The following is a 27,078-nucleotide window of genomic DNA, read 5'->3' on the forward strand; positions in this document are numbered from 1 at the left end:
CAACTAAAATCCATGCCAGTCTACAAAATGCCACACATTTTTAAATTTAAGAGAGTAATGCAAAGCCATAGCCTATTTCCCCTCCCAATAGGATGCTTCTTCACTGGACACGCAGACATCATGCAGTTACTGTATTTGATATTAACCTAAGTATAACATGACATGTAGCTAAGTTTGTTCACTACAACTTCATTAAACCTCACTGGCTGTGCTAAGGAAACATATTATTAATACCTTCACCTGACTGGCCTCTTTACCAAGTTGCCTGATCTAAAACAAAACAGATAATCATAAATTCTTTGACTAAAGTCTTAGGAGAAAGATTTAGCTTTAAAATATTCAGCTAGCTTGTTTTTCAGCTCTCAGGTTACAGTTATCCATATACACTTTTCCTGGGATAAAAGGGATGACTGGCCAAAGTGAAAAGGCTTATTTTTATAAACCATTGAAATATCAATTGGAAAAACAATGGGCCATTCATAACTTATATATGCCAAACTCCCAAAAGCTCTTCTAGGGAGAGATTTATTGGAACACTTGGAAGTGACCATTACTTTCAAAGGAGGCAAGATCACTTTAAAAGTAAATGACCAACAATATATAAAAATGTTAAATTTAGTTTTGGTTACTAACTGTGTCAAGGAAGAAGTCAGGGAAAATATACTGGATCAGATATTCCCAGGGGTATGGGATACGAACATACCTGGAAGGGCCAAAAATGCACCCCTGATATAGATTAAGCTCAAGGAGGGAAAACAAACAGTCAGAATTAAACAATACCCCCTGAACAAGGAAAATAGGGAAAGAAGTCACACAGCAATTGCCTACAATTAAGACTGCTAAAGGAGTGCCAGTCTGATTTTAACACCCTTATTTTACCTGTTCGTAAACCTGACAGGCCATACCGAGTGGTACAGGACTTGCGATCTGTTAACAAAATAACTGAGGATCTTTACCCTGTGGTAGCAAATCCATATACCCTATTAACATGCTTGACACCAGAGCTAACTTGGTTTACTGTTTTAGATATGAAAGATGCCTTCTTTTGCCTCCCTCTCCACGAAGCCAACAAAAAAAAATAAATCTTTGCATTTTAATGGGAAAGCCCTAAGAGTGGGCGCAAAACCCAGCTCACATGGACAGTGCTGCCTCAGGGATTTAAGAACAACTTTCAAAAGACTTAGAGTCCTGAGAAGCCCCACTGGAAGAAGGGAAGTTATTGCAGTACGTAGACGACATCTTAATAGCCATCCAGACAGAAGAGGCCTGTGTTGCCTGGATGGTAAGCCTCTTAAATTCTCTGGAACTCCAGGGATATAGGGTATCCAAGAAAAAGCCCAAATAGTAAAAGAAAAATAATTTACCTAGAATATAAAATTAATGCTGAACAGTGAACACTGGGACAAGACCAAAAAGAGACAATAGATCAAACGCCAAAACCCCAGACGGTGAAAGAATTATGGATAATGTAGATTGTGAATCTACAATTCTAAACTAATTGTTAAGCCTCTATATGCACTAATCATAAAAAAACCAGTAAGAATCTTCAGTGGACAAAAGAGGCCACACGGGCCTTTGACCAGCTGAAGAATGCTCTCATGTCAGCTCCAGTTATAGGACTTCCAGATGAGAGTAAACCATTCTTTCTATTCTCCCATGAGAAACAAGGGATTGCTTTGAGAATACTGGCACATAACTTGGGTCCATACCGATGAGCAGTTGCTTATCTGTCCAAGCAGTTAGATGCAGCAGCCAAACGGTGGCCCGCATGCCTTAGAGCCGTCGCAGCAGTCATGCTAAATATCCAAGAAGCATGCAAATTCACCTTAGGCCAGAAAATAACTGTGCTAGTGTCCCATACAGTGTCTGCAGTGCTGGAAATGAAAGGCAGACATTGACTTTCCCCTCAGAGGTTCCTGAAATATCAAGCTGTTGTAGTGGAACAAGATGATGCAGAGATTGTGATAACTAACATTGTCAACCCAGCTTCTTTCCTCAGTGGAAACAAAGGAGAACCGGTACACCACGATTGCCTAGAAACCATTGAAGCCACATACTCCAGCTGTGCAGACCTGAAGGACACCCCTTTGGACTACGCAGAAACCTGGTTCACTGATGGGAGCAGCTACGTCATCAGTGGAAAATGACATGCTGGATATGCAGTTACCACCTGCAGAGAGGTAATAGAATCTGGACCTTCACCAATAAACACCTCTGCACAAAAAGCAGAACTAATTGCTCTAACTAGAGCCTTAGAAACAGCAAGAGGAAAAAAAATATAAACATCTATACAGACTCAAGATATGCATTCAGGATTGTACATGCACATGGAGCCATTTGAAAAGAAAGAGGACTGTTAAACTCACAAGGAAAAACCATCAAACATGAACAAGAAATAATGCGACTGTTGGAAGCAGTCCAACTACCTGAGAAGGTAGCAATTATGCACATCAAGGCACACTAGAAGGTGAGCTCAGAATTGGAGGAGGAAAATGAGCTGGCGGACAGAAAGGCAAAAGAAGTGGCAAAAGGTGAGATAACAACTGAAGGGACCCTAATTCCTGAAAGGAAGATTTCCCTAAAAGATAAACCAAATTATGATAAGGAAGATCAGAAATTAATTACAGACCAAGGAGGAACCTTCAATGAGGAAGGGTGGGCTAGCACAGCACAGGGAAAAATAATAGTCCCCTCTTCCCTGTTATGATCCCTAATAAGGAGTGAACATCAAAAACACACTGGAGAGTGAATGCCTTGCATAGACATTTAATAAGCAAAATTATGACTAGAAACCTGTATAACTCAATAATACAATCTCTGCCTCCAAACAAATTCCAAAAACAAACCTAGGTCAAAGATAGGCCAAGTTGAGAGGGCCAACAGGCCAGGACAACAATGACAAATTGACTTCACGAAACTGCCAAGAAAAGGGGGGTATAGATATTTGTTGATATTAATGGATACCTTTTCAGGTTGGCCAAAACCCTTTACAACTAAAACTGTAAAAGCTCAAGAAAAAAAAAAAAACAACACAAAACCACAATAGATGCTAAAGACATATGCCTCAATACAGAACAAAGCGCCTGTCATTTTGAAGTCCATCCAGACAATACTCATATATATTGACCAAGACTATATTTGTTTCAGATGAAATTATTTATAAAATTATCGGGTGTGACTTTACATACTTAACACCAGTTGTATCCCATCACTAAGAAATAAACAGGGTCTTACAAAAAGTAAGACAAGATACAAGTCATCACAGGTGGGATGTACTTTTTGGGTGGTCACCTACTACAACTGGTGTTCTAAATACGTTTCTTCACCCTATAGTTGTTCTTTTAATATTAGTAAGAATAAATTTTATATTCTCTATTGTACTATTTGTTTGGAATTGAAGAATGTTGCAACGAATAGCAGCTCTAACTTAAAAAATACCTTTTGTAGAAGCTCACTAGAAAAAGAATTTACTGACTTTATAGAACAGGGGGACTGATGAAAAGGGTTAACAAATGTACAGGGGGGTTAAGGTTGAGCCACTTGCTTAACAATGTTACTGCTTGCTTATGCTTATCGTACATGGTATTTGCAATAGACAAGGGGATAGGTCAAACCACTTAATAATGTTACTGCTTGCTCATGCTTATCGTACTTGCAATGTACAAGGGGATAGATCAGGATGCTTGCTTAACAATGTCATTGCTCACTCATGATTATACTAGGACAAGATATAAGGACATAGTTATTGTCAAGAAGTAGGGACTGTGTCTTGATTCCCATCCTTTGGACGCCTCCATGTATGCTAGAACTAGATATAAGGACATAGCTATTGTTAAGAGGTAGAGACCGTGACTTGATTCCCGTCCTTTGGACGCCTAAGCTGGCTGAAATTGGCTCTGTGCTTTGGACAAAGACCAAGCCTCCAGGGAGCATGCGTAAGGACCAGAGGTGAAAAGTTCAGGCTCGAGGAAGACTCATTTACTTCATCACGAGACCCTCGCTCACGACCACTAGGAGGCACCGCACATGCGCAAAGGACTTCTTAGCTCATTATAATACAAGGCGGGAATAGGACATGAATATGTATAGGCGCGCTGTGCAACCTCATGCATATGTATAACTTTAGAAGATAAATGTAAAGGGGAAACAACGCTGAGGTGCGCATGCTTTTGGAGGAGTTATCCCCCATGCGCCTCAGCGCTAAATAAAAAGCATACCTACTTTACAACTTCAACGAGTTGTGGAGTCAATCCGCGCATCACTGCAACAGTTACTTTTCTCCTTCTTAGTCAACCAGGGGTGCCCCAGCTCCCCAGGGCACAGAACGTTTACTAATGAGGGGTGAACTGGCCAAGGTCAGAGACAGAGCAGGTCAAAGCCCCTGTGCCACTCAGTAGCAGGATCGCGCCTGTGAATAGCCACTACAGCACAGCCTGGGCAACGTGGAGAGACATGGATTCCATTTTTTATGAGACAAAAAGCAATAGCGTATTGAAAAATGTGGGATCTGAGCATGACATGAATGGTATGGAATAAGGGGCAGATACTGTCCGGTGTTCAGCTGTAGCAGTCATTTTTCTCCTTCTTAGTAGCTGGTGCAGTGCTGTGTTTTTGACTTTAGATTGAGAACAGTGCTGATAACCCACCGAAGATTTAGTTGCTGCTAAGTAATGTTTACTCCAATCAAGGATTTTTCAGTCTCGTGCTCGGCCAGTGAGGAGGAGCATGGGAAGCTGGGAGGAAGCAGAGTCAGGACACCCGACCCAAACTAGCCAAAGGAGTATTCCATACAACAGCACATCATGCCCAGTATATAAACTGGGGGCAATTACCCAGAAGGCCCAGATCACTGCTCAGGTGGGGCTGGGTATTGGTCAGCAGGTGGTGAGCAACTGTATTGTGCATCAATTGTATTTATTGACTTTTTGTTTGGAGTGCTTTTTTGTTTTTTTTTGTTTTCTATTCTCTCCCCTTGTAACTTCTCTTATCATTATTATTATAGAATCATAGAATAGTTAGGGTTGGAAAGGACCTTAAGATCATAAAGTTCCAACCCCCCTGCTACGGGCAGGGACACCTCACACTAAACCATGCCACCCAAGACTCCATACAACCTGGCCTTGAACACTGACAGGGATGGAGCATTCACAACCTCCCTGGGCAACCCATTCCAGTGCCTCACCACCCTAACAGGAAAGAATTTCTTACTTATATCCAATTTAAACTTCCCCTGTTTAAGTTTTAACCCATTACCCCGTGTCCTATCACTACAGTCCCTAATGAAGAGTCCCTCCCCAGCATCCCTATAGCTCCCCTTCAGGTACTGGAAGGCTGCTATGGGGTCTCCACGCAGCCTTCTCTTCTCCAGGCTGAACAGCCCCAACATTCTCAGCCTATCTTCATACAGGAGGTGCTCCATTCCCCTGATCATCCTCATGGCCCTCCTCTGGACTTGTTCCAACAGTTCCATGTCCTTTTTATGTTGAGGACACCAGAACTGCACACAACACTCCAAGTGAGGTCTCACGAGAGCAGAGTAGAGGGGCAGGATCATCTCCTTCGACCTGCTGGTCATGCTCCTTTTCACAGTATCACAGTATGCTAGAGATTGGAAGGGACCTCAAAAGATCATCTAGTCCAATCCCCCTGCCGGAGCAGGAACACCTAGATAAGGTTACACAGGAATGTGTTCAGGCGGGTTTTGAATGCCTCCAGAGAAGGAGACTCCACAACCTCCCTGGGCAGCCTGTTCCAGTGTTCTGTCACCCTCACTGAGAAGAAGTTTCTTCTCAAGTTTAAGTGGAACCTCTTGTGTTCCAGTTTGTACCCATTCCCCCTTGTCCTATCATTGTTTGCCACTGAGTAGAGCCTGGCTCCATCCTCGTGACACTCCCCCTTTATATATTTATATACGCTAATAAGGTCACCCCTCAGTCTCCTCTTCTATAGAGACTCAGCTCCCTAAGTCTTTCCTCATAAGGGAGATGCTCCACTCCCTTGATCATCTTAGTTGCCCACGCTGGACTCTCTCCAGCAGGTCCCTGTCCTTCTTGAACTGAGGGGCCCAGAACTGGACACAATATTCCAGATGCGGTCTCACCAGGGCAGAGTAGAAGGGAAGGAGGACCTCTCTCGACCTACTAACCACCCCCCTTCTAATACACCCCAGGATGCCATTGGCCTTCTTGGCCACAAGGGCACAGTGTTGGCTCATGGTCATCCTGTCCTCCACTAGGACCCCCAGGTCCCTCTCCCCTACACTGCTCTCTAACAGGTCGTTCCCCAACCTATACTGGAACCTGGGGTTGTTCCTGCCCAGATGCAGGACTCTACACTTTCCCTTGTTATATTTCATCAAGTTATACCCTGCCCAACTCTCCAGCCTGTCCAGGTCTCGCTGGATGGCAGCACAGCCTTCTGGCGTGTCAGCCACTCCTCCCAGCTTAGTGTCATCAGCAAACTTGCTGATAGTACACTCAATTCCCTCATCTAAATCGTTGATGAATATATTAAATAATACTGGTCCCAGTACTGACCCTTGAGGCGCTCCACTAGTTACAGGCCTCCAACTAGACTCCGCCCCATAGACTACAACTCTCTGGCTTCTCTCCTTCAGCCAGTTCACAGTCCACCTCACTACCTGATCATCCAGACCACACTGCCTCAATTTAGCTGTGAGGATGCTGTGGGAGACTGTGTCAAATGCTTTGCTGAAGTCAAGGTAGACCACATTCACCGCTCTGCCATCATCCATCCACCGTGTTATTTCCTCATAAAAGGCTAAGAGATTGGTCAAGCATGATTTCCCCTTGGTGAAGCCATGTTGACTGCCCCTCATAACCCTCTTATCCTTGATATGCCTTAAGATAGCACCAAGGATAAGGTGTTCCATCACTTTCCCAGGGATGGAGGTGAGGCTGACCAGTCTATAGCTACCCGGGTCCTCCTTCTTGCCCTTTTTGAAGACTGGAATGACATTTGCTTTCCTCCAGTCCTCAGGCACCTCTCCCGTTTCCCAAGACTTGGTAAAGATGATGGAGAGTGGTCTACCAATGACTTCCGCCAGGTCCCTCAGCACCCGCGGGTGCATCCCATCTGGACCCATGGATTTATGGATGTCCAGATTGCTCAACTGGTCTCTAACCCATTCCTCATCGACTAAGGCAGACCGCTCCGTTGACCTGACTTCATCTGAGGTCTCAGGGGTACAGGGCTCTTCAGGACTGCCTGAGGCAGAGTAGACAGAGGCAAAGAAGGCATTCAGTAACTCTGCCATCTCTGTATCTTCTGTCACCAGGGCACCCATCCCGTTCATCAGTGGGCCTACATTGCCTCTGGTGTTAGTTTTATCTGCCATGTATTTGAAAAAGCTCTTTTTGCTGTCCTTGACCCTTCTCACCAGGTTTAATTCTAAGGAGGCCTTAGTCATCCTAGCTGCCTTCCTACATCCTCTAGCAGCAGCCTTATATTCCTCCCAAGTGGCCAGCCCCTCCTTCCAAGACCTGTAAGCTCTCCTCTTCCACTTGAGCATACCCAGCAAATCCCTATTTAGCCACGCAGGTCTCCTGGCCCTCTTCCTTGACTTCCTATGTGTCGGGATGCTCTGATCTTGAGCTCGGAAAAAGCAATCCTTGAATGCCAACCAACTATCTTGGGCCCCTTTACCTTCAAGCAGCCTTGCCCATGGGATTTCCCCTAGCAATTGCTTGAAAAGGCCAAAGTTTGCCCTGCTAAAGTCCAGAGTTACAATTCTACTTGCTATTCTACTGGTCCTACCACACAAGATCCTGAACTCCACCATCTCGTGGTCGCTGCAACCAGGGCAGCCCTCAACCTTTACTGCTTCGACCAGACCCTCCTTGTTAGTGAGGATGAGATCCAGCAGCACTCCTCTCCTGGTTGGCTCCTCCACCATTTGCATGAGGAAGTTATCATCCATACACTGGAGGAACCTCCTGGACTGTGGAATGCAGCCCAGGATACGGTTGGCTTTCTGGGCTGCAAGCGCACACTGAAGCCGGCTCATGTTCATTTTCTCATCAACCAACACCCCCAAGTCCTTCTCCACAGGGCTGCTCTGAATCTCTTCTTTTCCCAACCTGGAGCTGTGCCTGGATGGTAGCAGTAGTGGTTTTGTGTTATACCTTAGTTACTGGACTGTTCTTATCCCAGCCCATGGGAATTAATTTTTTTTTATTCTCCTCCCCATCCCTCTGGGAATGGGAGAAGGGGGATGGGGGGGGAGTGAGTGAGCAGCTGTGTGGTTCTGAGTTACCGGCTGGGCTTAAAGCACGACAAGCTTTTATCCAACCTCTTCACTACACACTCAACAATTTAAATAACATATGTACTATTCAGACATACAGTCTTCAGTAAATTTCCATATTTTTAAAAAAGCCTTCAGGTTTTATCTACTGCTTTCAGGTAGTCTTAAATCAAGTGACTTCGTTTATCTTTAGACAGAAATTATGATTTATACAAGATGACAAAATCCTTAAAAATGCTGATTTTAATGTAAAACAACAACAAATTGTCTGCAAAAGTGTGCAAAACCAAAAAAAACCCTAAAATTAAAAAACACTCTTCATTAAACTGAAAAAGAGCTTTCCTCCTTCCATTTTCCCAGTTTGCTGCCTGCTCGTGTTCTAAATGGCCACCACTTTCATGTGCCATTGAGAGAGTGATTTTCTCATGGTTTTTATGACCAACTAGAGAGGAAGACCAGGAGACAAAACCCTACTCAAACCACCACCAAAAAGAACACCACACAAGGAGCTTTTTATTCACCTTAATCCAAACACCCAAGATCAGCTTCAGCATGGCTATCCCAAGCACACTAAAACCAGCACAGCACATATCTCTTACTGAGCAAGAAAAAGCAATGTGACCTTAGTGGTAGCTGGTTCTTGGCAAAACTTAATTTTAGTTCAAGTGTTCCTTCTACAACTCTCATGGGAGTGGCATTGTATGGAAACATTTGTATAATTAAAAACAATCCCCCTTTCATCCTTATGAAGTTTACTACTGTCACTACTTCCTCACTCCCTCCCCCTGGAAACCTCTGGTTTTTGCCCCACATTCAAACAACATTACAGTTGTGAAAGGTTGCAAACTGCAGAACTATCCATGGTCTTTTTTTTTTGTACTCTTCTGCTGCTTAAAGCAGTCACTTAACCTACTGAAGTGATGAAAATGAAGGGCAAGTAGGCAAGAACTATGCAGAACTAGCAGGAACCTGCCCACCTTTTGTCTCAACACCTTGCTTTTGTAATTGCCTTCAGAAAGGAGAGCAGGGCTAGGTCAGAGAAAACCACAGATTAAACAAAACGCAGATTCTCTTCCACAACATGTTTTAACAGTACAATTTAACAAATTCTACTCAAAGTTTGTAGTACATTGAGTGCCATCATAACATAAAACTCACTTAACTGAACCAGCTTATTCAGAGTATGAAGGCTCCTGGAACAACATGCTACAACCAATCATTGTCATTCCATGCCAGAACCTCCAATACAAAAGAGTACTTTAGCATACATGCAAGCCTAATGAAACCACTCCTGCTGAATCTAGTTTTCTCAATTAAATATTCCTGAACAAAATCCTCCCCCACAATTGAGGAAAACTAGATGCCTGCAGTAAAAGAATTTATCAACGAAAAGGTGATGGTCTGAAAATAGAGGTCACAAGCTGGAGGATAGCTGCTACTGGGGACCAAGAGGATTCAATTTCAGGCAAAGGAGGGGAGGGGGAGAAACCAAACAAAAACCAAAAGATACCCCAAACTGCTTTTTCCCCAGAAGTCTCCTAAAAAATTTTTAGAGACAGAACATCACTTCACTGGGATAACCTTAAAAGAAACCCTAAAACAAAACAGTAGGGAGCATGACCTTTTGGTAGGGATCAAACAGAAAAAGTTGCAAGACAGGTCTCTAGAAACATAAGCACAGCAGTAATTTTTAACCTCAACTAAGTCTGGATACTAGCAGCAAAGTCAGGACTAGACCCAGTATAAAGCTCAAGATGAGAAATTATTACAACCTTTATTGGAGTTAGTCAACAGAAACTGCTATCAACATGCAGCACAATGACAGCTGGGTTAGAGACTGCAGCGTGCTGCCAAAGACATCCTCAGGCACAGCCAGCAGCAGGGCACCTTCATACCTCTGTCCCCACCATGCAAGGCCAGGTCACCATTTCTGAACATCACATGGAATCAGCCAAAGCCTGATTACACATTTGCAATTGAACTGTATTAAGCCAGAAAGCACACTGAACTGGCACTGTAAGACATGCCTTGTGTGTGGTATCTGGAGTTGATGAGATTTCATAATACCACGTGACTGCAGGTCAAATAATCTTCCAGAGGATGATAAAAATAGGAGCTACAACACAGACACATCAAAATAAATTTTCCTGATCTTTTAAAAAATTGTTCTTCCTAAACTCAAAGACAATAAGACACATCTGATTTAGTCACTCATATGTTCATTACTTTACCTGCCTTCCCCATGACAACTTGTGCCCTGTAAACAGCTGGTCACTGATTTCAAGACTTGCAAGAACCAAAGTTCCTGGTACAACAAAATTTACACATCAAGCTAAGCCATACCTGGGCCACATGGGCAGTTGCTACAAAGATTTAGCAAAGAAAACCACCACAAATGTACTGTACCTTTTAGCACTATTTCTTATACTCCTGAGGTATGAAAACAGGCATCAAGTATAAAAATAGGTACTTGCAAGCCATAGCATACTACAAGTCACAAAAAGCACAATAGCTATGTTTTTCTAGCAAGTTTGCTTAAAATACTATTGAAGAAATCTCCTATGTGTGTGGCACTCAGTAAAAAAGGTAGTCAAAGCATTGGTTTTAGGATTACTCTTAAGATTAAAAACCTATCAGAACTCTTTCTGAAGCAATGTTTCAGACTGTATGAAAACCAAAATGCTGAGAACCAAACTATTTGCAATGTCTTTAACACTAAGGCCAAAATGTAAAATAAAACTAAGTTGTGAAGTCATAGAATCATAGAATAGTTAGGGTTGGAAAGGACCTTAAGATCATCAGGTTCCAACCCCCCTGCCATGGGCAGGGACACCTCACACTAAACCATGTCACACAAGGCTCTGTCCAACCTGGCCTTGAACACTGACAGGGATGGAGCACTCACCGCTTCCTTGCGCAACCCATTCCAGGGCCTCACAACCCTTACAGTAAAGAACTTCTTCCTTATATCCAATCTAAACTTCCCCTGTTTAACTTTTAACCCATTACCCCTTGTTCTATCACTACAGTCCCTAATGAAGAGTCCCTCCCCAGCATCCCTATAGCTCCCCTTCAGGTACTGGAAGGCTGCTATGGGGTCTCCACGCAGCCTTCTCTTCTCCAGGCTGAACAGCCCCAACATTCTCAGCCTATCTTCATACAGGAGGTGCTCCAGTCCCCTGATCATCCTCATGGCCCTTCTCTGGACTTGTTCCAACAGTTTCATGTCCTTTTTATGTTGAGGACACCAGAACTGCACACAATACTCCAAGTGAGGTCTCACAAGAGCAGAGTAGAGGGGCAGGATCACCTCCTTCGACCTGCTGGTCACCCTCCTTTTGATGCAGCCCAGGATTCGGTTGGCTTCCTGGGCTGCAAGCACACACTGCTGGATCATGTTCATTTTCTCATCAACCAACACCCCCAAGTCCTTCTCCGCAGGGCCGCTCTGAATCTCTTCTCTGCCCAGCCTGTAGCTGTGCCTGGGATTGCTCCGACCCTGGTGTAGGACCTCACATTTGGCATGGTTAAACTTTATAAGGTTGGCATCTGCCCACCTCACAAGCATATCGAGGTCCCTCTGGATGGCATTCCTTCCCTCCAGTGTATCAACCAAACCACACAGCTTGATGTCATCGGCAGACTTGCTGAGGGTGCACTCACTCCCACTGTCCATGTCACTGGTGAAGATTTTGAACAAGACCGGTCCCAACACCGATCCCTGAGGGACACCACTCGTTACTGGTCTCCAGCTGGACATTGAGCCATTGACCACAACTTTTTGTGTGCGGCCATCCAGCCAGTTCTTTATCCACTGAGTGGTCTACCTATCAAATTGAATCGAGTCATGAATATCTCTTTAAAGAGGCCTTCCTATCAATCTATGAAACTAGATCTGGTTTGCAATTCAATATGCTATTAAATATCATTATGTGCATAGATGCGATATGCTAACATTGAAATTGCTTTCAAACACAGACTAGCTCCTCAATAGGCAGTATGTAAAAGCCAGTCTTTTCTACAAAGAATTTGTATGTACTGTGATCAGTTCAGTACTTCAAAATATTTCTCATTTCAGGCTCACTTAAAATTAAACTACACAGAATGTTAAGAAAATGTTAAGATGTTAAGAAATACACTCTAACAAATACTATATCCTTGACTTTTATACACCTTCCATAACTTCTTAGACCAAGTAATAGGCTTGTTGTACCTCCCATAACTAGCCAAGAAAACACATCGCTACTCAGTGTGTATTTCTCATAAAAACTTTACTTTTACATTTCAAGATTTCATCTACAAGTAGAACAGCCGACAAGTGCAGAGTAAAGGTTTAATGAGAGAACTAATCCAAGGGATACTTGTCTACAATGAATTTAGAGTTGATAAAGAGAGGCATCTGCTAACACACTCAGAGGTGAAAGACGCGTGACAATTCAGGACAAGGATCTCAGCAGCACAGATGCCTGGACTTTGATGAGGTGAAACTTAGTTCCATCTCTGATGATACACTCATATATGAGGCTATGCTATTCTGACCTATACAGATGTCCCAGGGTACACCACGACCAAGCAACTATCTACAATGTTCAGACATTCTTTGCTAAGCTTTCAACATGACCAAGACAAAGATGCTGGAGAGGGACTCTTCAATAGGACTGTAGTGATAGGACAAGGTGTAACGAGTTAAAACTTAAGCAGGGGAAGTTTAGATTGGATATAAGGAAGAAGTTCTTTACTGTGAGGGTGGTGAGGCACTGGAATGGGTTGCCCAGGGAAGTTGTGAATGCTCCATCCCTGGCTGTGTTCAAGGCCAGGTTGGACAGAGCCTTGGGTGGCATGGCTTAGCGGGAGGTGTCCCTGCTCATGGCAGGGAGGTTGGAACTAGAACATTTGAAGGCCCTTTCCAACCCTAACTATTCTATGATTCTATGATTCTAAATTCTCTCCAAAAATAAAATAACATCTGTTGCTATAACACAAGTGGTGGGCATAGGTTTCAAGTTAGTTTTTACAAAATAAGTCAGATATGAGATACTGGAATTCATTGATATACTTAAGTATCAAGGTAGGTGCACAGCATGTAGTCACAAAAGGGAAAATAAGATTCACCTGATTTAAGAACTAAGACTACCACCTTGGCCTATTGCATTTAAGATCATTAATGGAATATTATTTTTCCAGTTTAATCCCAGTAATTCTGCTTTCATGCATGAAGCCAGAAGAGATGAAAACACTTATTACAAAATAACATACACAGTGACAGGGTTGTAAACTTTAGTTTATATTTCAGATTATCTTTCCAACTTCCTTTTTCTTCTAAACATACAGAACTGAATGTTGAAGCCTGTATTATTGCCACCTTTCTTCAACTTTTTTTATAAAGTGAATAGATTATTTAGCTTTAGCAAACTTAAAGGAGTTTTAAGTGGAGTTAAAGATCAGAAGTGTTATATTAGTCAAACCTGAGGCTACATGAATCTTCAGTGCGTTTCTCCACTTTACTCTGTTCTCTAACTATAATGAAAAATGCATAATGTAAAATTAAGAGACAATTTATTTACAACTATAACCTAATTACAGCAGGTATAGAAAGTGTGATAGCATCATAAGACATTCTAGACTGTTTAATTCTGCAGTATTACACTGAACAGAATGCATGAATTTTAAAATTCATTTATATCAAAATAATAGCTATACGAGTAAAAATTTGATGAGTATGCCTGCTTTCAAATAATGAAACAATTGTTTAATGTTCTTCCTTAATTCTAATAACCTCAGCATAACTGTAGTTGAAGATCTTTGGTCGTCTAATGTTGGGTCCATTCAAATAGCTACAGTTCATTAACTATTTCCTCCCTGAAAAAAAATCTCAATCATGATCAAACTAAACCTGATGAAAATAACTAAATCCACTAATAACTGATTCCTCAGTGTGTACAAAAGCCAGTATGAAATATTACCTTCTTAAACAATAAACATTTCACCTTAACTATTACAAGTGAAACTTATCAAAATCCCTTCCCACCTTACTCAGACAACAGACAGATCTGAAAAACTTAACTTCAGTAATTGCCATACATTTGTTAGCATTCACATTACATACACCACTGACTTAAAGAAGTTTCTATAACATCTGTTTCTGCACTCCCCCATGAATACATTCCTCACAACAGTTTGACAGTTACTGCTTTGCAACCAGCTTCTGAAGGAATCATTAAACATCTGTCTGATTAGATAAACTAAAGGTGAGAATCCAATTAATACAATTTCTTGCATGCCCCAGAAAATAAAATCCAAACCCAGCAGTTTAACTGTTTTATGTCTGTCCTGGTTTCAGAAGAAGCAGTCATTTTTCTCCTTCTTAGTAGCTGGTGCAGTGCTGTGGTTTTGACTTTCAGCCTGGGAACACAGAGGTTTTAATTGTTGCTAAGTAATGTTTACCCTGACCAAGGACTTTCTGAGTCTCATGCTCTGCTAGGGAGGAGGGGAAGCTGGGAGGAAGCAGAGAAAGGACACCTGACCCAAACTAACCAAAGGGGTATTCCATACCACAGCACATCCAAGTGGTATGCCACGATTGATATTGCCAATGCATTTTTCTCCATTCCTTTGGCAGCAGAGTGCAGGCCACAGTTTGCTTTTACTTGGAGGGGGGTCCAGTTCACTTGGAACCGACTGCCCCAGGGGTGGAAACACAGCCCTACCATTTGCCATGGACTGATCCAGACTGCACTGGAACAGGGGCAAGCTCCAGAACACCTGCAATACATTGATGACATTACTGTGTGGGGCGATACAGCGGAAGAAGTCTTTGAGAAAGGGAGGAAAATAATCCAAATCTTGCTGAAAGCCGGTTTTGCCATAAACAGAGTAAGGTCAAGGGACCTGCACAGAAGATTCAATTTTGGGAATAAAATGGCAAGATGGACGTAGACAGATCCCCACAGATGTGATCAACAAGATAACAGCAATGTCTCCACCCACTAATAAGAAAGAAACGCAAGCTTTCTTGGGTGCAGTGGGGTTCTGGAGAAGGCACAACCCAAATTACAGTTCGATTGTAAGCCCTCTCTATCATGTGACCTGAAAGAAGAATGATTTTAAATGGGGCCTTGAGCAACAACAAGCCTTTGAGCAAATTAAACGCGAGATAGTTCATGCAGTAGCCCTTGGACCTGTCCCCACCAGGCCAGATGTAAAAAATGTATTGTACACTGCAGCTGGGGAGAACGGTCCTACCTGGAGCCTCTGGCAGAAAGCTCCAGGGGAGATTCGAGGTCGACCCCTCGGCTTTTGGAGTTGGTGATACAAAGGATCTGAGGCCAACTATACCCCAGCTGAGAAAGAGATACCGGCAGCCTATGAAGGGGTTCGAGCTGCTTCGGAAGTGATTGGCACTGAAGCACAGCTCCTCCTGGCACCCCGGTTGACTATGCTGGGCTGGATGTTCAAAGGCAGGGTCTCCTCTACACATCATGCAACTGATGCTACATGGAGTAAATGGGCTGCACTAATTACACAACGAACTCGAATAGGAAATCCCAGTGGTCCAGGCATTCTAGAAGACATCATGGACAGGCCAGAGGGCAAGGATTTTGGAATGCCACCAGAGGAGGAGGTGGTGCGCACTGAAGAGGCCCCACCATATAATAAACCGTCAGGAAGTGAAAAGCGGTATGCCTTGTTTACTGATGGGTCTTGCCGTACTGTAGGAAAGCATCGGAGATGGAAGGCAGCTGTATGGAGTCCTGGACGACAAGTTGCAGAAACTGCTGACGGAGAGGGTGAATCAAGTCAGTTTGCTGAGGTGAAAGCCATCCAGCTGGCCCTGGACATTGCTGAACAAGAAAAGTGGCCAGTACTTTACCTCTATACTGACTCATGGATGGTGGCAAATGCCCTGTGGGGGTGGTTGCAGCAATGGAAGAAGAGCAACTGCCAACACAGAGGTAAACCCATCTGGGCTGCTGCACTGTGGAAAGATATCGCTGCCCAGGTGCAGAACCTGGTGGTGAAGGTACGTCATGTAGATGCCCATGTACCCAAGAGTCGGGCCACTGAGGAACACCAGAACAACCAACAAGTGGATAAAGCGGCTAAGATTGAAGTGGCTCAGATGGACTTAAGACTGGCAACATAACGGTGAATTATATTTGGCCCAGTGGGCCCATGACACTTCAGGCCATCAGGGCAGAGATGCAATAAACAGAAGGGCTCATGATAGAGTGGTGGACTTAACAATGGACAATATAGCCCAGGTTATTCATGAATGAGAAACGTGCTGCAATTAAACAAGCCAAGTGGTTAAAGCTTCTTTGTCCTGGGCCTTGAGAAACAGATTTTGTGGTGACACGGCACCCCAGAGTGAATTGAGTCAGACAATGGGACTCATTTCCGGAACAATCTTATAGACAATTGGGACAAAGAGCATGTCACTGTGTGGATATATCACATCCCCTACCAGGCACCAGCCTCTAGGAAAATCGAACAGTACAATGGGCTGTTAAAAACTGCACTGAAAGCAATGGGTGGCGGGACTTTCAAACATTGGGATACACATTTACCAAAAGCCACCTGGTTGGCCAACACCAGAGGATCTGCCAAAAGGACTGCCCCAGCCCAGTCAGACCTTTTCCATACTGTAAAAGGGGATAAAGTTCCTGTGGTGCACATGAAGAATTTGCTGGGGTAGACAGTCTGGGTTATTTCTGCTTCAGGTAAAGGCAAACCCACTCGTGGGATTGCTTTTGCTCAGGGACCTGAATATACTTGGTGGGTAATGCGGGAAGATGGGGAAGTCCAATGTGTACCTCAAGGAGATTTGATTTTAGGGAAAACAGTCAATGAACTCAATTGTAGGCTGTTGCCTGCTATGTAGCACTTTTATAGCCCACCTGCTAGATGTCTCCAGGTCACCAGCGACTGGCCCTGACTTCCCTCTGACCATCACCACAACAAAGAATGAACTTTGAGGAAACCAGACAAGTTCTGCCGTATCATCCTCCTTCAATGATCCAATACTGCACACAGCCTCTCCTGCTTTGAAAGACTGTTACAAGAGATGGAGCCTGACATCGTGGACCGGATGGACTCAGCAGCTTTATAGGGATTGGTCCATGCACTAAGGAATTGATCTTTTTCTCTTGGTCTGTATGTATATGGATGTATATACGTGGGAGAGTGATGGTGTATTGAAAATGTGGGATCTGAGCATGACGTGAATGGCATGGAATAAGGGGTGGATAATGTCCTGGGTTCAACAGTAGCAGTCATTTTTCTCCTTCTTAGTAGCTGGTGCAGTGCTGTGGTTTTGACTTTCAGCCTGGGAACATTGCTGATAACACGGAGGTTTTAATTGTTGCTAAGTAATGTTTACCCTGACCAAGGACTTTCTGAGACTCATGCTCTGCCAGGGAGGAGGGGAAGCTGGGAGGAAGCAGAGACAGGACACCTGACCCAAACTAACCAAAGAGGTATTCCATACCACAGCACATCATGCCCAGTATATAAACTGGGGGCAGTTAACCGGAAGGGCTAGATCACTGCTCGGGTCAGGGTGGGTATTGGTTGGCGGGTGGTGAGCGGTTGTATTCTCTTCCCTTGTTATTTCCCTTATCATTATTATTATTAGTTGTAGCAGCAGTGGTTTGTGTTATACCTTAGTTACCGGACTGTTTTTATCTCAGCTGGTGGGAGTTATGTTCTTTCGATTCTCCTCCCCATCCCTCTGGGAGTGGGGGGAGGAAGCGGGGGGAGTGAGCGAACGGCTGCGTGGTTCTGGGCTGCCGGCTGGGCTTGAACCACGATAATGTCTGTTTCATTTCAAAGTTCCAGGGGAAAAAAAAAAAAATGTAAAAAGAAGTTTAAATACCGCAAAGTCGCTTTGTTTTCACACCACAATGAAAACCAAATCCCAAGAACCTTAAACACTCTCCACAGGTCTCAGAACTTCCCCTCTATTCCTATTTACAGAACAAAGCACTACAACTGATGTAAGCAAGATGGAAATAAGTCTTAAATAGTTTTGATGAATACAACAGGGAAGTCACAGCACTGGAGAATTTTATTAGACCTACTTTTTACCATCTGTCTTGTATCTCACATGCTCCTCGCAACCAATCCCATCCCCCACCTTTCCCGGAATCTACTTCCTCTTCATCCTTCACCCCAAGTATTCTCATGGGAGACTAACAGCCTCAACACTACTGTTCACAGCTTGGAGTTCTGCTGTTCCACTTCCTGGCAGGGAACTCAGGCACTGCCCCCTCTGCATTACTGTACACACAGTAATAAACAACATCACATTTCACTAGTAGCTACTATACCATGTGTCTTTAGGTTACAGAGATAGATAACTGACGAGTAGCTACTTGGGCTGTGCTCTGTTCTTCCCTCCTCAACCTAAAAAATAAGAAATGTTTATCAAAACCAACAGATTGCATCTACTGCATCATTCAGTTAATCACACTGATTTCAAATACACAGCTGTATACATCTTCTATTAATGTCACACCACAGTTTTACAGGAAAAGTTTCACTAGTAGGAATCAACACTTACACACTCCATAACCATAAGCAGAAGTTGAAATGTTATGAGAAAACACTCCTAAGAAACAGGCTGAAGGACTGTCTTTCAAACTCTTCAATGTTCACACCATTGTCATTTCTCCCAGATAATCTGAAAAGCACTGTCTGCAAAGTTGGTTTCTCTTGCATACTATTAAAAAAGTACTATATAATTTTTATGCTATCTTGTCCTCCACATGGAAGGCTTAATACTTGCAGTAGATGTGCAAATTACACAAACAACTGCAGAGGGGTGTTTTGTTTAGCCATAAGTAACAAAAATCAAACATAGGCATAGCCTTTTATGTTTTCTATTATTGCTAATCACATCAAAACCAACAACAATAAGTCTGCATTTTTAGCCAATGAGCATAAGCACAAAGATACCAAGCAAAGGACTGAGTAACAACAGAACCAGTGCCATTCTTGCAGGAAATCAGCTACACAAGCCTTATCAAAGCTCTTAAAAATATGCTGCTATAAGTACTTTAAAAGACAATAAGGCACTGTATTTACATCAAAATCATAAAACAAACAATTTTCTCTACTGTACTTAGGAAATATAAGCAGCAGAAGGACTGGCACCATCTTCTCTAAACAAATATTTCACATCATATAAATCTTGTTTTCTGCAATGGTAAGAAAAGAACAAGAGAACACAAGGTCTGCATCAACAGGTTGGGTTTTGTTCCCCTGAAGTAGCTGTTACTTGAACTTCTTTAGGATCAAAAAAAACATAATCTCGGAGACTTCAGTTACCACGGTTTGGCACAAGCACCAGTCACTATTATTCATTTCACCAGATCAACCAAAACAAAGAGCTCAACCCCCACCTTCAAATCCTTACATACCTGTCCTTCTGAGGTTACATGACTTCTGTCTTGTAGATGCTGATTAGAAACTGAAGAATGCCAGGGATGGATCTGACTGTGAGACTGTGCCTGAACATGATCAGATGACTGTGTTATTTGTTGTGGTCTTATATGGTGTTCTAGGTCATGCTCCAAAACATGGCTTGTGCTATCCTGAACAAATGCAGACTCATCAAACTGTGGCAGAAGGTCTTCCTGAAGGAGGTCATCTGGGTCAAGTCCTGTAAATGGTTCATTATGAGTATCGACTTGATGAAGTAAGTTCTCATCTAAAGATGTAAAACCGTTGCTTTCAATTGGGTCAGTGAAATGGCTTATCTGAGACACAGAATAAGTACAAGCTGAAAAACTAATATTCACAGGAGAGAGTTTTGAACTACTAAAGCTGCCCTGAGGACGCACAGAATGCAACATTTGATAAGCATTTGAGTTCAGAGGTATATTAGGATTCAGCATGTGATCGGTTGCTTCTTGCTTGGTCTCTGTTTGAGATGTAAAGGCATTGCTTCCAGTGAAGTCAGAGATAGAATGCGTCTTCTGGCTAGTAGAAAGAGCTGTTGTAGACTGAAGAAGGCTGGTAGGAGAAATGTGGTTATTAGAGTAAGAAAAAGGAGATGAAAATTGTTGGCTATTATCAATAGAACATGGAGAAATAGTTGGGGACTGTCCACCAAAATTTCCTTCTTGATTTCCATAAAAATGTACTGAATTACTTGCAGTTCGAGAAAACTGTTGAACAGACAGAGGCTGCTGTGAAGTTGATGCATTAGAAACTGGAGATGGGCAGTTAACACTGACTCCGAGAGAAGTAGATGCATTAACTTCCATGAAGTCTTTTGTCCGACTCAGAGTATCTTGTCCTGTGTTGTTTCTGCTTTGCTGCAACCGTAGAGAGGCACGCTGATGCTGTGGATCATTAGCCTGAAATAAGGCAAAGTCATGGTGTGCTACAAAGCTTTTTTGGTGAAAAGGGGACCCATTCTGATTTGAAAGAGTTGTGGCAGTTTGATGACCCCACATAGGACTACCATCAGCCACATTTGGAAACATCCCATTAGACTGGTTTTGGTGATGAACTGGTGAACAATTGAATTGAGAGTGTGGTGATAAGACACCATCAGCTGGGCTATTGAAAGACTGATTTACTGAGTGAAGTTTCAGTGAATCATACCGATTCAGCTGATCAAACTCACTCATCTTTTGTTGATTTTGAGCATCTTGCACATTGTTCAATGAGTCTATGTGCAAAGGTTCAAATTCTGCACCCAAATTCAGTTCATCAACAAGCGAAACAGGCCCAGGTTGAACAAAGGCATCATCTGACAAACCTTCTAAGGTCTCACTAAAAAGACTGGCATCATCAAAAAAATCCATCATAGGATCAGTCATCTTGATAAATCTGTACTGCTTTTTCTCTCAGCTCCAAATGGAGTCAATTTTGGTACTTTGCAGTGAACAGAAACAAATGATATCCAGTGGTCACCACCTTATCCAAGGAATGCCAACATCCATTAGTGATGAAATGTTCATGTCGAAGTATTAAAGCATTGGGGGGGAGGGGGAGGGGGGGGAAGAGAAAGATAAAAGAGAAAAATTACTTTCATGGCTTGCGCTTCATTGCTCCTTCCAATACTTTTCCAGATGTTGGATATTTTGTTCATAACATTAGTTTAGTTAAACCACAAATCAAGTTATTTTTGCTTATACTTGATGCCCTGTGCAGCATGTATCCTTTTTGTGCCTTACATAGCTAAAGTGATAGTTAATATTCTAAATGTAATGGTTTCCTGTTTTTCATTCAGTTTGCTGTTACCCAAGTTTTAGAGTTTCCTTTGCCATTTTCATTAAAACTACCAAATTGTAACAGAATTGTGGTTTCAGCAAACCAGAATTAAAAAGTGTTTGTAGGAAGAAACCATACATACCATACATTGTGTACACAAAATGTACACAATTCTGTATGTTTAAACAAGAAACTTAACAAGGTTACAAACTATATTTAGAAAAAAAACTGCCTTGAGTTCAATAGGAAATGCTGAGATACTCAATTTCTTCTATTTAAGTTCAATTAAGTAAGATGCTGAAAAACTATATTTTACCTCAGAGGCAAAACAGAACTAAAGTCAAGACAAGAGGATGAATACAGTGATAAAGTCAAAGAAAAACACAAGAAAAGAACTACCTTTGTTTCAACACCACAGTTTACACACTTACCTATTTTTGAAAAACAAGTTGTTTTCCTTTTTTTATTTAATCACAGCATCACTGAGCAATCACCAATGAATTAGTTTGCATTCAGGGATTTCAGGCAAGAGGAGCTGAAAAGGATGGTTAGTTTAACTTGAGCTTAAGAACTTGCACATTCATAGTGTAATCAAACAGAATGAGAAATTAATGAAAATGTGTCTCCATGATAATTTACCTCTCCAAGTAACTAGTAAACCTCTCAAATAGAGCAGCAATCACTTTAAATAAGCATCTTCATGGAATAATCATTCCTTTATCCTGTCAATACATATATCCAATTTCTATAAGAAGTAAATGGCCACAGTACTTAAATACTGACCCTATTACTAAATCTCATGTTCATGCACTCCCCCCCCCCCCCCCCCATTTCAATTGCAATTCTTTATTAATGAATTCTCCTAAGAATGAATATGGGATCTTTCCAGAAAGATAGGTTCTTTTCATGTTGAACCTATTAAATACAAAGTAGTCTTTAACAAGGCGATGAAAACCTGTTCTGCTCATACTCCTAGTCCACTGAAGGTGTTGTGACCATAGTCAGAATAAAGCCTAAACTAAACTAATAAACCTTGTTGAGGTTTGGGTATATAAAACTTCTGGGCTACACAGAAAAAGGACAGATGGATCCTGTATCACACTTTATATCTGATTGACTGTGTACCTCTACAGTAAAAAAATGAGGGAAAAAAAATAAAAAACGGGAAAAAGCACATTAAATAGCTGGCATCACTGCAGTCGTGGCACTGTAACTCTGAACTTGCCTCACAGGAATTTGCTGCTTTGCTCAAAACCCAAGAAACACTTTTCATCTTTATTTTTTTGTAGTTGTTTTCAGCATAAGGAGAAGAAAAAAGAAAAAAAAAAAGGAAGGAAATACAAACTTGCTTTAAAATGCAAAGGCTTTATAAAAAAGTTGGACAGAGCTTTGGGTGACATGGTTTAGTGTGAGGTGTCCCTGCCCCATGGCAGGGGGGTTGGAACTCTATGATGTTAAGGTCCTTCCTAACCCTAACTATTCTATGATTCTATGAAAACAAACAAAACTTGGTAGGTATAAAAAGGAAATATGACCTGAAGATCTCAGCTTCACTTCAAGAATCCAAGCAAGAAGGCTAGATACATGAGAAACCTTGCAATTAGACCAACATAAATTTGTTAAGAAGAAAGCTTAAACAACCCAAACTTCTTCTGGAAAGGATACAGCTAAAGATAGCCTGAACACAATTGCTGCAAAGACACCTTGTTTTTTTGACCAGAGAAGTACTTTTACCCCTAGCCTTTTACTCCAGCATCTACAAAATCCATCACATCTTTTCAGGATATTTGATTTGGAGAAACTAGCCTTTCACACAAAGCCATTTTCTAAATTTATTAAGCAATTGTGCTTTTTTATTTTGCTTCTATACTTGTATATGAAGACATTAGATCCTCAGCTTGCAAATTGTGAAGGTTTATGAAGGCAAACTGTGATGCATTTCTGAACTTAATTGGCACACACTTAATATTTTCCTGTCCCTTCCTTAAAAAAACAAAAAAAACCAACAAAACAAAACCAAAACCAATACACACACAACCAACCAACAACAAAACAAACACAAAACCTACCATCTCAAAGCAAACTTAATGAAACAAAAGGAAACAGTTCTGACTTGGAACCTTTACATGCTTTCTGCAAGTGATTCTCTTTTCCATGTCTTTACTCCCACTTATATAGAAAATTATGGCAGCTACAATTATATTTTAACACGCTTTTATCCAGCCTTGTTCTCCAAACAGATGTGTCACACCAATTTGAACTTTGGACATGCTTTTACCTTCAGATGGCAGAAAACCATTCAAGGAAGTAAACATTTGGAAGATTTTCATCTATATCACTTGACAGCTACAAGTTTAACAATGCAATGGCAGCCAGTGTTTTTTTCAGTACCAGTTCCAAAATACTTCTCATGGAAGATAAGCTCCCACTAGAGCAGCATCTTAATCAGAATGGGGAACCTGGTTGCACAAAACACAGCATTTCCTCCAAGTATTAAGTTACTCTGCAAACAGAATCAGAACAGAATCAGAACTTGAATCAGAACAGAAACATCTTCCAGCTCTTGGGTTTTTTTCATCTGTTCAACTGAACACCTCTACTTTCTTTAATCTACTAGTTTTTAACCTTAAGACATCTATTTTAAACTAAAAAAATTAAACCAAAGTGTTAGAACAAGAGAAATGGTATTAAAATAGACCTTACAAGTCCAAGTGAATGAAAAAATACTAATTTCTGCTCAACCCATGTTTTTAATTTAAAAACAATGTTGTACATTCTATGGTCTAAAACTATATTTTCAATTACAAACAGCATATAAAACAATGCATTATTCTTGTTCCTCTTAATCTGCAAAAGCAGCTTGTATGTACTACTGCTGTAATTTTAAGTTTTCAAATTAAGATATTTTTGAAATTTTACTTATTATATTCAAAACAACTTAGAAATTAAATTGGCTACACTCATCCCAGTTAGATTCTTTTCCTTAAGCGTGGCAAGAAAAATAAATCAACACCTGAGCTAGGTTAGGAAACTGAGCTTTCAAGTTACAGTTCAAGGAAAGAAAAAAAAAAAAAAACAAACAACAAAATCCAAAACAAACAAAACCACAAAACCAAACAAAAAACACCACAATAAAGAAACTTTCTGCATTTTTGTTGTTTATGGGAGCTTAATAACCCTTTATTAAGAAATACCTAGAAGAAATAGCCTGAAAATCTCAAAGAGATGATCCCCTACATTAGCATGCAGTAAATCTAAGTTGTAAAAAAAAGACAAGCTATAGTTACAGACACAAGCAAGAGCAGAAATGAAGAGAATGGTACAAGATTTAAAGACCAGAGAAAAGGAAAGATTTATTTTACAGAATACACCAAAAAAAGAATGAACACAAGAAAATAGAATGGAACAAAATCATCAAATTTTGCTTTAAAAAAAAAATAAATTAAGTGGGAGTAGCAGTAAAATAGAATATAATGAAAACTACTGATGTGCTTTATTTCATTAATTGCATTATTACTTTTGATGAAGTGACAACAAAAAACAAGGTACTCTAGTTATAAGCAAGTAAAACAGGTAAGGATTCAGCACACTACCACGATACCCACACTTTGATAGACTGAGTATTACTGCTTCGCATGACTGATGTGTGACAGTACTGTAGATAAGAGGAAGTCAGTGACTTTGATGGCCATTTTACACAAAAGAAGTTGAAACAATGGCAAACAAATAATAGAAACTAGAAGGAAGCTAGGGACAAGTCAGTAGACAGAAGGAATTAAAAGTGAAGACATAAAAGCATGACATAACAGAAAATGAGACCACAGGTAAAGGACACAGAAGGGGTAAACACAGATACTCATAGCTAGGGAAGAGTTTTGCATTGAATGAAAAATATTTGGGTCTTCTGGCGTTTTATTTTTTGTTTTGTTAGGAAAGCAATGCACCCAGGCATAACAGACATGCTTCTGAACAAGAGATCTCCCAAAGAGACTGAAAAGAATCATTACACTTGCTAAGTTCTATGTAGCATACAACAGCATGACAGGTTTGTGGCTTTGTATGATTTTCCCATCTACTAGCAGACAGAATACTCTAGAGGTAACACTCAATACAGCACGTTAAAAAAAAATACTCAAAAAACTGATCACTTCTGCATAATATTCAGAAACAATAGAGACATTCCTTCCCCGATATTAAAAATGAAAGACAATTATGCTAAAATTATTTGCCAGATTTAATTACAACTAAATCTTTGGCACAGTTCAAAAAAATGCAGTAAATTAAATAATTCAGAAGTTACTTCACACTGATGTGCCAATATAAATGATATGCTATTATAAAGATCAATGCACATGTTAAATTTAAAAGGCACAGAGGGACAGCACAATTTCCTCAAAGTCCAAGAAAAGCAGAAGATTAAAAAAAGACCATTGAAACATTCAGAAGAGATTAATTTTTATTCCCTATTAGAAAGGAGTAAATCTACGTACAAGAGTGCCATAGAATCACAGAATAATTAGGGTTGGAAAGGACCTTAAGATCATCTAGTTCCAACCCCCTTGACATGGGCAGGGACACCTCACACTAGACCATGTCGCCATGGTATCTGTAACTAAATATGGATTGAAAAGATGAGTTTGCTCTTATGGTATCATTAAAATTGGGAGAAAACTTGTTTGGATAACCTGTTTCATCAAATAAAAAAACCCACATATATAAAAAATATGCAAATATGCATTGATATTTTAAAGTTGCTTTTTATTAGTATGCATTTCTGATTATTTTTGAGTAAATGAGCCATCCCTTTAGTAAAATCATACCCTCCACATACCATTTTTGTTTAGAATTCTGCTACAGAGTTCACAGACACCATGCTAAACATGCAAAAGATTATATGAATTGCTGAGGTGAGTAGGTACAGAAAGGACGCCTTCAACACCGGAGTAGGGGGAAGCTCAGCGCCCAGGAACCTCAACTCAGAGCTGCAAGAACCACCGAGGGAGTCCCAAATCCTCGAGAGGACTTGCCCAGGAACCGGCAGCTCAACAGACGCAAGCAGCTAACTGAAAGTGGGCGGTGCCAGGAAGGACGGCGGCAGTGCTGACTGGGTAAAAACCCGCCCCAAGGAGCGCGAGCGACTAGGAACGCGACAGTTAGCGCAGGCAGGGCGAGCGGGTAGCGGGTAGCGAGTAGCGAGTAGCGAGTAGCGAGTAGCGAGTAGCGAGTAGCGAGTAGCGAGTAGCGAGTAGCGAGTGGTATGGTGAGCACATGACCGGAGCCCGGTCTCGGAGCTCTGCTTAGCCTGCCCGGCGGTAGCCAGCGCAGCACCCAGACAGAGCAGATGAGAGAGAAGGTTGCAGCACAGACCTCGGAGTGTAGAAAGTGCCTCGATTGGTCTCCTGAGGCGAGGGTGCACAATGGGCAGGGCTGCACTCGATTTCCTCTGGTGGAAGTCCTCCTGCAGCAGATGGCTGAACTGCGGGACAAAGTCAATAGGCTAAAAGATGTCAGGGAAGCTGAGAGAAAACTGGACTGCTTGCCACAGGCCCAAACTGTGCAGGGGCCTCAAGCATTCATTGTAGCTCATA

General features: G+C 41.6%; 1 protein-coding gene across 1 annotated transcript in view; it reads right to left on the reverse strand.

Moving 5' to 3' along the window:
- Positions 1 to 21,981, reverse strand: part of LOC130596229 (chromodomain-helicase-DNA-binding protein 9-like) — a 103,647-nt gene extending 81,666 nt beyond the window's left edge. Inside the window, exons 1-2 of the mRNA XM_057403596.1 lie at positions 21,922 to 21,981; positions 19,687 to 21,193 (exon numbers count right to left, since the gene is read on the reverse strand). Coding sequence (XP_057259579.1) covers positions 19,687 to 21,096 — 1,410 coding nt within the window. The 5' untranslated portion in view covers positions 21,097 to 21,193; positions 21,922 to 21,981. The remainder of the gene's footprint in view (positions 1 to 19,686; positions 21,194 to 21,921) is intronic.
- Positions 21,982 to 27,078: the final 5,097 nt, after the last annotated feature.

Source organism: Pezoporus wallicus, unplaced genomic scaffold (assembly GCF_028554395.1).
Source record: "Pezoporus wallicus isolate ANWC-B61680 ecotype Strahan unplaced genomic scaffold, APGP_CSIRO_Pwel_v1 contig_7903, whole genome shotgun sequence".
NCBI classification, from domain to species: domain Eukaryota; kingdom Metazoa; phylum Chordata; class Aves; order Psittaciformes; family Psittacidae; genus Pezoporus; species Pezoporus wallicus.